General features: G+C 46.4%; 1 protein-coding gene across 2 annotated transcripts; it reads left to right on the forward strand.

Annotated features, from left to right (window-relative positions):
- The first annotated feature begins 266 nt into the window (after positions 1-266).
- LOC141088923 (deoxyguanosine kinase, mitochondrial-like) lies at positions 267-11,494 on the forward strand. Of its 2 annotated transcripts, none has more exons than XM_073575160.1 (2): positions 267-515; positions 9,295-11,494. In XM_073575160.1, the coding sequence occupies exons 1-2, from the start codon at positions 489-491 to the stop codon at positions 10,165-10,167; spliced, it is 900 nt and encodes a 299-aa protein (XP_073431261.1). In that variant the 5' UTR covers positions 267-488; the 3' UTR covers positions 10,168-11,494. The 2 variants fall into 2 exon arrangements, with proteins under 2 accessions (XP_073431261.1, XP_073431262.1); XM_073575161.1 differs by lacking the exon at positions 267-515 and adding an exon at positions 2,139-2,277.
- Positions 11,495-12,505: the final 1,011 nt, after the last annotated feature.

The following is a 12,505-nucleotide window of genomic DNA, read 5'->3' on the forward strand; positions in this document are numbered from 1 at the left end:
ACAGCTCCAATCTGTACATTGAGGGGAGTTTATAGGCCCTCACTCCAGCACCTCCATTCTAGTCACCTCAGTCAGCACTGAACTGTCTAGAGTGGAGTGGCTCCTGTGAGGCCCTCGCTCCAGCACCTCCATTCTAGTCACTTCAGCACTGAACTTTCTAGAGTGGAGTGGCTACAGAGAGGTCCTCAAAATATCAACTCCATTCTAGACGCGCAACCCTCTGTCATATCCACCTGACACTTTAGTTCACCAGTCTTCCTGGCAATGGCTCCTCCCAGTCACGTGACTAACCACATGGTCATTACATCACGAACATGAAGGTCCTTTAGCCGACCAGAGAGCAGTGATACCGTGCTGCTGTGTGGGGAGAGCAGACAGCCCCCACCCGCTCGAGTCTATGGTCGCTCACAATACTGTAGAAGGACGAGCTTCTGCGCCCGCTCTCCCTGAGTCACGTGACACTGCTCCCATCAGCGCCACGTGATGTCATGGAGCCGGGCCGCAGCATCGTACACGTAGGTCGGGGGACGAGGTGTGAGGATGGGAGTGTGTTGTGTGTGTTTCCTTATCGATCGGTACCAAATGGTGGCAGTCTCCTTATTTAGTGGAATGTATTAGAGTTATTTCATTGTTTCTACATTTACAGGGGTATTCTGTGGGCGTCTTAATAATAGCAAATACCTACAATTACAAATGTATAGTTCTTCTGATTAGCTATGTCACTTACCCCATGTGCAGGGCATTACAGCAGCTTAGAGATCTGTTATGACCACTAACAACTAACTGTCACTCGTGGTCATACCCACGGATACCTAAGCTGCTGTAATGGCCTACACATGGGGTAAGTGACATAGCGAATCAGGAGAACTATACCACACTTCTTATTGGAGGGATTTACTATTGTTACACCTACTACATATTGGAATAGGATCTTGAAGATGGGAATTCCCCTTTAAAGGGAATGTTCACTTTTAATAAGACCTGATTATTGGGGAGGTCTGTTCTGTAGAGTGGATCCTACTAATCAGTGATGGGACCAGATGAGAGCTGTTATTGGCTCTGGGGGTGCCCACTGAATTCGGTTCCACGTGTGCCAGGTATGCTGTCAAGGACTGTGGGCCGCCTCCACCTATGACTAGGTTATCAGTGTTCGATGTCTCCACAACCCCTTGTAATGACCGCTCAGACTAGCGTGTTTTTGGTCCGTGTAAGCGCACACCAAGGCATGTTGTAGCCAGTGCACAGCGGTGTTCTCCAGCACAGCAGGATGGACTATTCTAGTTGCTTTTACCAAAATAGCGCCCCAGCCAGGGCGGTTTGAGTACAGCAGCAGCTAATTGTTGGAAAGGTAATCTGTACTGGCCGTCCACAACCGAGATTACAACATTTGGCTCTAAAAGATCCAGACTGTCTACAGTCATGGGGGGAAAGCGAGTGTGAGCAATAAATGCTGGCGAGACCAGACAGTACAGGGAATCGGATTGGTTTCTATACTCTCCAACCCCCCCCCCCCAGTTTTTATGGATTAGGCCTCCTGTGCTTCAGGCAGGCGGATTTTGTACATATATTATATCCTCACTAGATGGAGGCCAGATGCTATCGCATCGGGAGGGCGGTAATATCGCGATGGGGGCAGGCTTTACAGCATTGAGAATCTCTCTCCCCCATGTGCTCACCCACCTATCCATTCTCTTTCCCCATGTGCTGACTTCTCCCGTCTGTGCTCTCTTCTTTGACCTGTCTACCCCATGTGCTATCCCCCTTGTCTGCTGTCTCTCTCCATCCTGTGCTGTGTTCTCCCCTCATATGTTCTGCCGCCATCTTTGTGCAGAGAGATAGCGGCGGTCACATTAAAACTGCGCATACGCTCCTCCTGTTCGAAGATGACGACAGTCAGTGAATCAGTCGACTGATCCCGGTGGCGGCATGTTCGCGACGGTGTTCCGCTGGTGGTACCGTGCAAGAGGCTGCGTACGGTGTATACAGAGTGTGTGTTTGGTGCGTACGGTGTATATAGAGTGGTGTGTATGGCATATACAGTGTGTGTGTGGTGTATACGGCGTATACAGTGTGTGGTGCGTATGGCATATACAGTGTGTGTGTGGTGAGACGGTGTTCCGCTGGTGGTACCAAGCAATAGGTTGTTACCAGCAGCAGTTTCCATACTAGGATACCCATCACTTGGGTGTCCCAATATGGCGGTCGGTGAACTTCCGCCATTTGGAGTTCTGGGATCCGGAGACATCTGGACAGAACAGGATGTGAAGACATTACAAGGTGAGTATATAATACATGTCAGAGAGGCAGGACAGAAAACACTTCAAATTAGAGCATTTCTAAGACTATAACAATTTATTATGTAAAAATAGGTAATAGTTGTGCCAAAGTTTGAAGTTATACCCTATTTCATGGGTCCCCCACCAGTTTCAATAATGGTTCTTTGAAGAGCCATATCTAAGCAGAGCAGAGGCTGAGTATGCACACTTATCCGACGCTGAGAGATCGTCTTCTGGAACCTCACCGATTCTGAGAAAAGGGCTCTGAAGCTCCTTGTTTAAACACATCCAAGTTTTAAATGTGTATCTCCCTATCATGCACTCTTTCCTGAAGCCGAGGATCCGACTTCCTGGACTCTTAGGCTGTGTTCACACACAGCATTTTTTTTAGCGGTTTTTACCTCGGTTTTCACTATAAAACCGCTAAAAATAAGCTTCCCAGTCATTTCTATGCATTTTGCACTTTTTGTGCACATTGGTGCGTTTTTTACTGCGATAAAAAACGCATCGCGGTAAAAAACGCAGCATGCTCATTAATTTTGCGGATTGTTCTGCGGTTTTGGCTTCCATGCGGTTTGAAACCGCTGCGGAAAAAACGCATCAAAACCGACCAAAAAACGCGCAAAAACCGCCACGGAAAAATAGGTGCGGTTTCTGGGAAGGGATTCAGGTTTTTGAGCAGAAATTTTCTGCAACGTGTGCACTTAGCCTTACATATCCAGAGAATGAGACTGAAGAGTGCTGTCTGAATGGAGTAGTGGTTGCTTATGCTCACATCCTCTCAATTCACACCTGCCTGATGCTGAGAGTACTCCTTTTGACACCCTACTAGTGATGAGTGTGTATACTCATTTCTCAGGTTTCCCTGAGCATGCTCGGGTGGTCTCCGAGTATTTTGGCGTGCTCGGAGATTGTGTTTGTCGACACAGCTGCATGATTTGCAGCTGCTAGACAGCCTGAATACATGTGTGGAATTCCTAACAAACAGCCAACTCCAATTCCAACTGTCCAGCAGCCGTAAATCTTGCAGCTACGTCGACAAACACTAAATCTCTGAGCATGCCAAACTACTCGAAGATCACCCGAGCATGCTCAGGGAAACCCAAGCAATGTGTATACTTACTCATCACTACACCCTACCCATCTTAAAGGGAGTCTGTCACCCCATTTTAGCCCTATCAGCTGCCGGCACCGCCATCAGGGCTTATCTACAGTCAGAATGGAACTGATAGTGTTGGTTTCCCTCACCAAGAAGCGAGCGAATCCTAAATTGTGGTCTGAGGAGGTATCTAAGGCCTTCCTCCATCAAGTCTCACTTCGCTAGTGCTCCCATTTTACATCGCCCCAATGTGGATAAGCCATTTATTTTAGAGGTGGATGCCTCGTCCGTTGGTGCTGGAGCAGCCCTGTTCCAAAAGGATGCTCAAGGTCGGAAGCATCCTTGCTTCTTCTTTTCCAAGACCTCACTGACGGAGAGGAACTATTCCATTGGGGACAGGGAGTTAGCCATGAAATTGGCCTTTTCTGAATGGAGACACCTCCTGGAGGGGGCTCACTATCCCTTCCAAGTTTACACTGACCACAAAAATTTGGTCTATCTCCAAACCGCTCAGCGGTTAAATTCTCGCCAAGCTCGATTGTCTCTCTTCTTCTCTCGGTTCCACTTCACCCTACATTTCCTTTCCAGTGAGAAGAATGTCTGAGCCAATGCGCTCTCTCGCTCCGTGGTATCAGCGGAGGAGGAGCCTCGGTTAGTCGTACCATCGGAGAGTCTGAGGACAGTGGCTCCGGTCGCCCTTGAGTCTGTACCCCCCGGGCAAGACTTTTGTCCTCTCTTGGGCTCACGCGTCCAAGGTGGGTGGACACTTTAGTACCAAGCGGACAGTTGAGCTTCTGGCAAGGACTTACTGGTGGCTGCATATGGCTCATGACTAGAGTTGAGCAAAACAGGTCGGCCAGATTCATAAGTTGCCGACTTATGGCAAAGTCGGGTTTCGCCGACTGAAACCCGACCACAGCGTGAAGTTGGCCATGCGGTCGGCAAAATGAGTGCCTAAGTCGGATTTCCCAGAATGCTTGCACTTGACTTTTTTCAGCCACTGAGCAAGGACGCATACTGTGGGCAACGAGATGACATGTGCAGCGTCTGGGGAGAGAGAGTTTTTGCGCACTTTAAAAAAAGCGGTCCGGCATGTAGGTGTGTTTACTGTCCTCCACTCCCTGCCGACTTTGTTTCCCCTTTGACTTGCATTGGGTTTCGTGTTTCAGTCGGACCTTCGACTTTTCATGATAGTCGACCGATTTTGTTCGACTCGACTTTTGAGAAAGTCGGGTTTCATGAAACCCAAGTCGACCCTAAAAAAGGCAAAGTCGCTCATCTCTACTCGTGACGTCAAAGACTACATACAGGTGTGTGTCTCCTGCGCCAAGAACAAGCTTTCCCGGCAACGACCTGCTGGGTTACTCTACCCCTTACCGGTGGCGGACAGGCCCTGGGAGATGGTTGGCATGGATTTTGTGGTGGGTCTACCCAAGTCCAGTGGCAGCACAGTTATTTGGGTCGTTACCGACCATTTTTCTAAAATGGTGCACTTGGTGCCTCTCTCGGCTACCTTCCGCACGGGGTTTAGCATTAGCAGTGCTGTTCATCAAACATGTTTTCAACCTACACGGCATGCCTGACAAGATTGTCAGTGACCGGGGTCCCCAGTTTGTGTCTCGCTTCTGGAGAGAGCTCTGTCGCTTGCTCAGTATTGAACTGAATCTCTCCTCGGCCTATCATCCCGAGACGAACGGGTTGGTAGAGAGGGCCAACCAGACCCTGGTCACATATCTCCGACATTTTGTCTCGGCCAGGCAGGATGACTGGGCATCTTTATTGCCATGGGCAGAGTTCGTCTTGAACAACACGGTGGCCGATTCCACTGGCCAGACGCCATTCCTCCTTAACTACGGCCAACATCCTCGTGTCCCTGTGCCCATGCCCGTGTCATCCACCGACTCTAGGGTGGCAGACTGGATGGTGGAGGCACGTGATATTTGGGATCGCACCCAGGATGCCATTCGGGCCTCTGAGAGAATGAGGTCCTCCGCGGATGCACATCAGCGTCCTGCTCCAACCTTCTACCCTGGCGACTTAGTGTTGTTCTCCGTCCGTAACATCAGGTTGCGAGTCAAGTCCACTGTTTGCTCCTCGCTACATTGGTCCCTTCAAAGTCCTCGAGCGGATCAGCTCTGTGGTCTATCATATGGCTCTTCCTCCACACTTGGCTATCTCTGATGCCTTCCACGTGTCCCTCCTTAAACCTGTTCACATGGCCCGGCTCTCCAAGTCATCTGCCGGGACATCAGACCTGTCTTCGGACGAGTTTGAGGTCAATGCCATTGTGGGACGCAGGGTGGTTCGTGGTAAAAAGTTTTATTTGGTGGACTGGAAGGGTCATGGTCCATTGGCTCGGATTTGGGAGCCAGGGGAGAACATCCACGCTCCGCTCCTTATCGCGGCATTTGAGCGTAGCGAGGCTCAGAGGGGAGGGGACCCTAGAAGGGGGGGTAATGTTATGCGTCGGGTTCCTGCCACTGCACAGCAGAAATCTAGAGCCTTGCACTCGGCGGTCTCCCATTCTCTTTCAGCCGCAGTGGAGCCTGCTCAGCAGTCTCGTCGGTCCCGGCGCTCTGCCCAGACCAGCAGCGTGGGATCGGTTGCTGCTGCCACCTCTGGTTCAGGTATGACAATGCACCCTGGCCAGCAGCAAAAGACTCCAGAATCTAAGTCCTTCCGTCGCTCCACTGAGCATGCTCATGGGACGATTCCCCATTGGGGATCGGGAGTCACATGCTCAGGTCCTTCTCCAGTTCTGATTGGTCCATCAGGGGGACCTGGAAGGTTCCGGAAGGTCTCAGCTATAAAAGACTCACATGGCCGCTCGGCCATGCGCTATTATAGTCTCTAGTTGCTATATGTGTGGATGATGACGGATGCATGTTCCTGGTGATTGACTTTTTAAGATTCCCCTCCCTTGGATATTACGCATGTGGTTAGGGTATCTGTATTAGAGTCAGCGCCAGTCAGTGGCTAAGCTATAGGCCACAGTGCACATCAGTCCACAGCACTAGTGTCCGATGGTGTCGCCTACTACAGGGCACTATCGTACCACGGCAGTCACAGGCGCTCCGCGGCAGTCAGCCTCAGCGGCGTTCGCGGTTGTGTCGCCGCACGCTCAGTAGGTCTAAAAGGACGCCGGCCGTGTCCTTGGCTCTGAGTCCTGTGACCATATACTGAGCGTTCATCTCCCCGAGCTCTGTGAGCTTGTCCAGGCTCGGTATTTGTGTTTAGTGCTTCAGCGGCTCTGTGAAGCAACAGAGTTCGCCCTGTGCACACCGGGTGACGTTTAACCCGCGTGTGTTCCGCCATTATACTTTCCGCCATCATTAAGCAGCAGTGTACCACCTCTGTACAGTGGACCCCAGGCTGCAAACGCACCTACTATTATTTTATAATTTGGTGCGTTCCACCAGCCCTAACAGGAACTGAGGTTGCTTATGTGCACCTTCCCACCATTTATTCTCTGTGGGACTGCCGGAGAAAGACAAAGTAAAGTACTTTGTCTATCTCTGACACTCCCTTAGAGATTGAATAGCGCAACTGTGCAGGCACTCGACCTCTACTCCGTTCAGAGAGATTCTTCAGTGCTTGGGAAATTATCCCCTATTTTATCGATAGAGACTAATTTCAAAAGTTTGCACAAACCCTGTAAATGAGAATCTTGCCAGCTTATTATCCTGATTGAATGTGAAGCACCATGTGACCAGATTCACGTCACCTCTATTGTGAGTGGGTACACGATGCAGATATACAGTTTTGTGAAAAACTCTGTGCCCCTTCCTGATTTCCTATTCAACGTCATGTTGGTCATACTTAAATGGGTTGTCCACTACTAGGACAACCCCTTCTTAAAATAAAATTTTGGCCCTGGTAAAATAATGAGCCTGTACTCCCATGCCGCCTCCGCTCCAGCGGTGTTGCCAGTCGCGGTCCCCGTGCTGTGATGTGGTGTTGTGACCACATCAGCGCGGGCATCACTGTCTCCGTATTTGAACAAACTGAACATGAAGGGAAAGTCTGGGATGGCTTCCTATTCATGTTCAGTATGTCTGAAGGCGAACACCGTGACGCCAGCGTGACATGTCACAACACTGCATCACAGCCCCGGTGAGAGCAAGTGCTGACACTGCTGGAACAGAGTCAGCATGGGAAGTGAGTATAGGCTTCTTTATTTTGTTGGGGCTGAACAGTTATTTTAAGAAGGGGTTTGTCAGATCGCCAACAAAAATTTAAATATTTGAGAAAGATAACACAAGTGAACACAAAATGGAGTTCTTAAATGAAAGTCTTTATTATTTCTCTTTTTTAGTAATTTCAAAAGAAAAAGAAATCCAAACCTACAGAGCCCTGTGGGAAAAAGTGATTGCCCCCCCCCTTTAAAACATAAATTAACTGTGGTTTATCACATCTTTGGAAGCTGAGTTCAAATTCCCTAGCCACACCCAGGCATGATTACTACCACACCTGTTCTCAATCACGAAATCACTTAAATAGGACTGGCCTGACAATGTGAAGTAGACCAAAAGATCTACAAAAGCTAGACATCATGCCATGATCCAAAGAAATTCTGGAAAAAATGAGAAACAAAGTAATTGAGATCTAGAAGTCTGGAAAAGGTTATAATGCCATTTTCTTTTGGAACTCTAGTGAGCCACAGTGAGAGCCGTTATCCACAAATGGCGAAAGCATGGAACAGTGGTGGACTTTTCCAAGAGTAGTCTGCCGACCAAAATTACCCCAAGAGTGCAGCAATGACTCATCCAAGAGGTTTCAAAAGACCCCACAACAACATCCAAAGAACTGCAGGCTTCACTTGCCTCAGTTAAGGTCAATGTTCATGACTCCACCATAACAAAGAGACTGGGCAAAAATGGACTGCATGGCAGAGTTCCAAGCCTAAAACCACTGCAGAGCAATAAGAAAATAAAGGCTTTTCTCAGTTTTGCTAGAAAACATCTTCATGATCCCCAAGACTTTTGGGAGAATACTTGTGGACTGACGAGACAAAAGTTGAACTTTTTGGAAGATGTAACACAGCATTTCAGAAAAAGAACATCTTACCAACAGTAAAATATGTTGGTGGTAGTGTGATTGTCTGGGTCTGTTTTGTTGCTTCAGAACCTAGAAGACTTGCTGAGGTAAATGGAACCATGAATTCTGCTGTCTACCAAAATATCCTGAAGGAGAATGTTCGGCCGTCTGTTTATGACCTCAAGCTGAAGCGCACGTGGGGTTATACAGCAGGACAATGATCCAAAACACACCAGCAAGTCCACCTCTGAATGGCAGAAGAAAAACAAAATTAAGACTTTGTAGTAGCCTAGCCAAAGTTCTGACCTTAATCTGATTGTGATGCTGTGGCGTGACTTTAACATGGTGTTTCGTGCTTGGAAACCCTCCAGTGGGGCTGAATTACAACAATTTTGCAGAGATGAGTGAGCCAAAATTCTTCCAGAGCGTTGTAAAAACTCATTACCAGTTATCGAAAACGCTTGATTGCAGTTGTTGCTGCTAAGTGTGGCCCAACCAGTTATTAGGTATAGGGGGCAATCACATTTTCACACAGGGTCCTGGATTCTTTTTCTCCTAATAATAAAGACCTTAATTTAAAAACTGCATTTTGTGTTTACTTGTGTTATCTTTCTCTAATATTTACATTTGTTTGCAGATCTGAAACATTTAAGTGTGACAAACATGCAAAAGAAATGGAAATCGGGAAGGGGGCAGACACTTTTTCACACAACTGTATGCCCATCTGTATTTCGTCCAACCAGGCCTCTGGAAAGCTGAAATCTCTTCTACACTTCAGTCCCCTGTTGTAATTGAAGGATACACTGATTGTGTATTTGGTTAAAATTAGTATGATATATATTACATCTAATAAACCAGAACTGTTTTTTTTTTTGCCAACAGATGCTTTTTCAGAAAACGGTGATACTTTTGGGTGCAAGAACATCTTTCTATAAATTATGGAGGCCTAAGTTCAGACTGTCATCTACATCTGCTTGCATGGTCAAAAGTGAGCACATGGCTGGCGTGTCACCCTACAGACCCCAGTCTACAAGCAGTAGTACTAAGACTGTAAAGAAGTTGTCTATGGAAGGCAATATTGCCGCAGGGAAGTCCACTTTCCTGAGACTGTTATGTGCCTCCCAGCCGGAATGGACTTTAATGTCTGAGCCTCTTGGGAAGTGGCAGCATGTCCATTCTGCTTCCCATCAGGATGTGGACAATTTACTGCAGCTCTTGTATGATGATCCTGCCCGCTGGTCGTACACCTTTCAGACACTGTCCTGTATGAGTCGCTTCAAAGCTCAGATTGAGCCACCTCCCAAGCATTTGCTGAAGCACAGAGAACCTGTACAGATATTTGAGAGGTCGGTGTATAGTGACAGGTTCGTTTTTGCCAAGGCTCTTTCTGAACTTGGCCATTTAAATGAAATTGAGTGGACTTTGTATCAGGACTGGCACTCTTTTTTAATAGAGGAGTTTGGCAAGAAAGCTGCTTTGGATGGAATTATCTATTTGCGAGCAAGCCCAGGAAAGTGCTTTGAGAGACTCCAGAAGAGAGCACGGAAGGAAGAAAAGACGGTTACTCAAGACTATCTGAAGAAGCTACATGATCAGCATGAATGCTGGCTAGTAGATAAATCTACCGAGGTCCATTTTCAGCATATTCGGGACACACCAGTTGTTGTGTTAGATGTTGATGAGGAATTTGAAAACAATCCAGTAGTTAGTGAGCATCTATGTAATAAAGTGAAGGAGTTTGTTGCCAGTTTGTAAGTTTTATTGTTATCTATGTGACCATTATATTTGATAGTTAAAGGCTAAAGGTACTGTCACACTTAGCGATGTACCAGCGTTCCCGACCAGCGATATGACAAGGTCAAGATCTCACCAGCGACATCGCTGGGGATGGGGGTCGCTACTTACTGTCACACTAGGCGATCCTGCGTCCTCCCGCCCGGCTCCACGCTCGTCTCTCCACAGGAAGCGCCGCAGGAAGCCGACGACGAGAAGCGGTCCAGGACATTCTTGCGCGATCAGCGATAACCAGCTGGTCGAAGGTAAGTATCAGACACAGCGATATCGCTAGCAATATCGCTATAACGTCACAAGTTATAGCGATATTGCCAGCGATATCGCTTAGTGTGACAGTACCTTAAAACTAGTGACTTGCCATTGTGTCATCTGAGAAGCTGTGAACAGTGCGGGTGCTAACATCACCACCCATCCCTAAAATCGGGCAAAGCCCGCCGAGACAAAAGAGGGCCTCTATGCAAGAACAGTATATGGGAATTTTGCAGTTGAAAAGTTGATCATAATGCACCCCTTTATGCGATGCTTTGGAGGTGGAAGTGACCGTCTTACTTATTGGGATCCTGTGCGCCTGCACAAGTTGCACCAATGGTATGGCTGCCCTGTGCAAATTAAAGGGGCTGTTTCTGGTGACCTTTTATTTTTTGCTCAGCTTTCCTCAGACAGTGGAGAGGGCAGGGTTAGGATTAATTTCAGCTACGGACATGTCACTGTCATTAAAAGAAGACGAGACAAGTTTGTGACATAGATGTTATCTTTTTTCCAGCTCTTCTGTTGCAGCGGATATTTATTCTCATTGTTGCTTTCTATTTTTATGATGTATTATACATGTTATCTATATATTATTTTAACATAAAATTGATTATTTAAGTAAAAGATTGTATTATTATTCTTATTTGAATGGTTAACCTTAATACTAATGATGAGCGACTATACTCGTTGCTCGAGTGATCTCATTTTGTGCTGACAGATATCTTTAAAGAGACAAAACATTGAAAATCTACAAAAAATAAATACATCCAAGCAATAGCCATGAAAATGGTGACAAATCTGTGCACCAGGTACTTTTTTCATGTATTGTTAAAAAAAAAAGCTTATAATACAAGATGCAAGTTTTGCGTTGTAATTGCTAGATTGTACGTATATTGACTTTTTTCTGTATTTGGATGCCCACATTGCAGTTTTTTGTACTTATGCTATCTATATATACTATGTCAATATATAACATATTTATTAATTGCTAAAAAGTTAAATGACCATAAACTTACAATAAACAACCCATTGCTTTAAATCCTTAAGGTTTTCTTGCCTTTTCATGGTGTCACAGGTTTTCACCACAGGAAATAAGTATCATTGAAAAGTACAAATATAACTCCCTCACCTCCAGTGTAGATAGCATGATGTTGGAGTGGTTACACCATGTTGCCCAGATAAAATGTGAAACAGACCATACATAATTCTATCTTAAAAATAAGTATATGAGAAATAGGAATGGACCTAATACCATAGGTCCCATATATTCTCTAGCTCACTGTTTTAAGTCCCGTACAGCTGTTACTGAAAAGCCCAAAATTATTATAATATTGGTTGTCTTAACCTCAAATTTCATATTTCCATTCGGGGAGTTGACTTGATGGCTGCTTCAGAACATACTCTGAGCAATATGAGAGATAGTAGAATTCTCAACACAGTTTTGTAATTTTATTCGCAATGTCTTTTAGCTGATTGTCTTGTAATTAATGTTGAGGTTTATATTTAATAAAACTATTACGTTTGGTATCACCTTATACTTTCTCCCCCTGTCTTTGATTAATCTTGGGGTTAGATCTTTTGTGGATATTGTTCCGCATGATATCGTTACTGTGAGATTAGTCGTTTAGGTCTTGGCTTCTATCCTTATAGGATTTCATGGGAGCTAGTATATTTTTTGTGAAGGTTTTTTAGTTTAACCACTAGTGGTACTTAACCCCTTTACGACATGTGCCGTGTATATACATGGCACATGTCATGTCTCCCCCTTTGATGTGGGCTCCGATTCTGAGCATGCCTGTTTTCTGGCACATGACAGCTGATTTGATCAACTAACGTGCTCCTAACAGCCGCGGATGGAATCGCGATCCACCCACTGCTGTTAACATGTTAAATGCCGCTGTCAATCTCTAAGAGCAGCATTTAACATGCACACACCAGAAGCGCGTCACAAACCACGCCCATCGGCGCCCTTGTTACATGATTAAGGGGTGCCGATGGGTTGGCATGACAACCAGGGGTCTGCAGGAGACCCCTGTGGCTGTCATAGCCG

The sequence above is a fragment of the Dendrobates tinctorius genome, unplaced genomic scaffold (genome assembly GCF_039654945.1).
Source record: "Dendrobates tinctorius isolate UK_male_01 unplaced genomic scaffold, ASM3965494v1 ptg000043l, whole genome shotgun sequence".
Classification (NCBI taxonomy): Eukaryota; Metazoa; Chordata; class Amphibia; order Anura; family Dendrobatidae; genus Dendrobates; species Dendrobates tinctorius.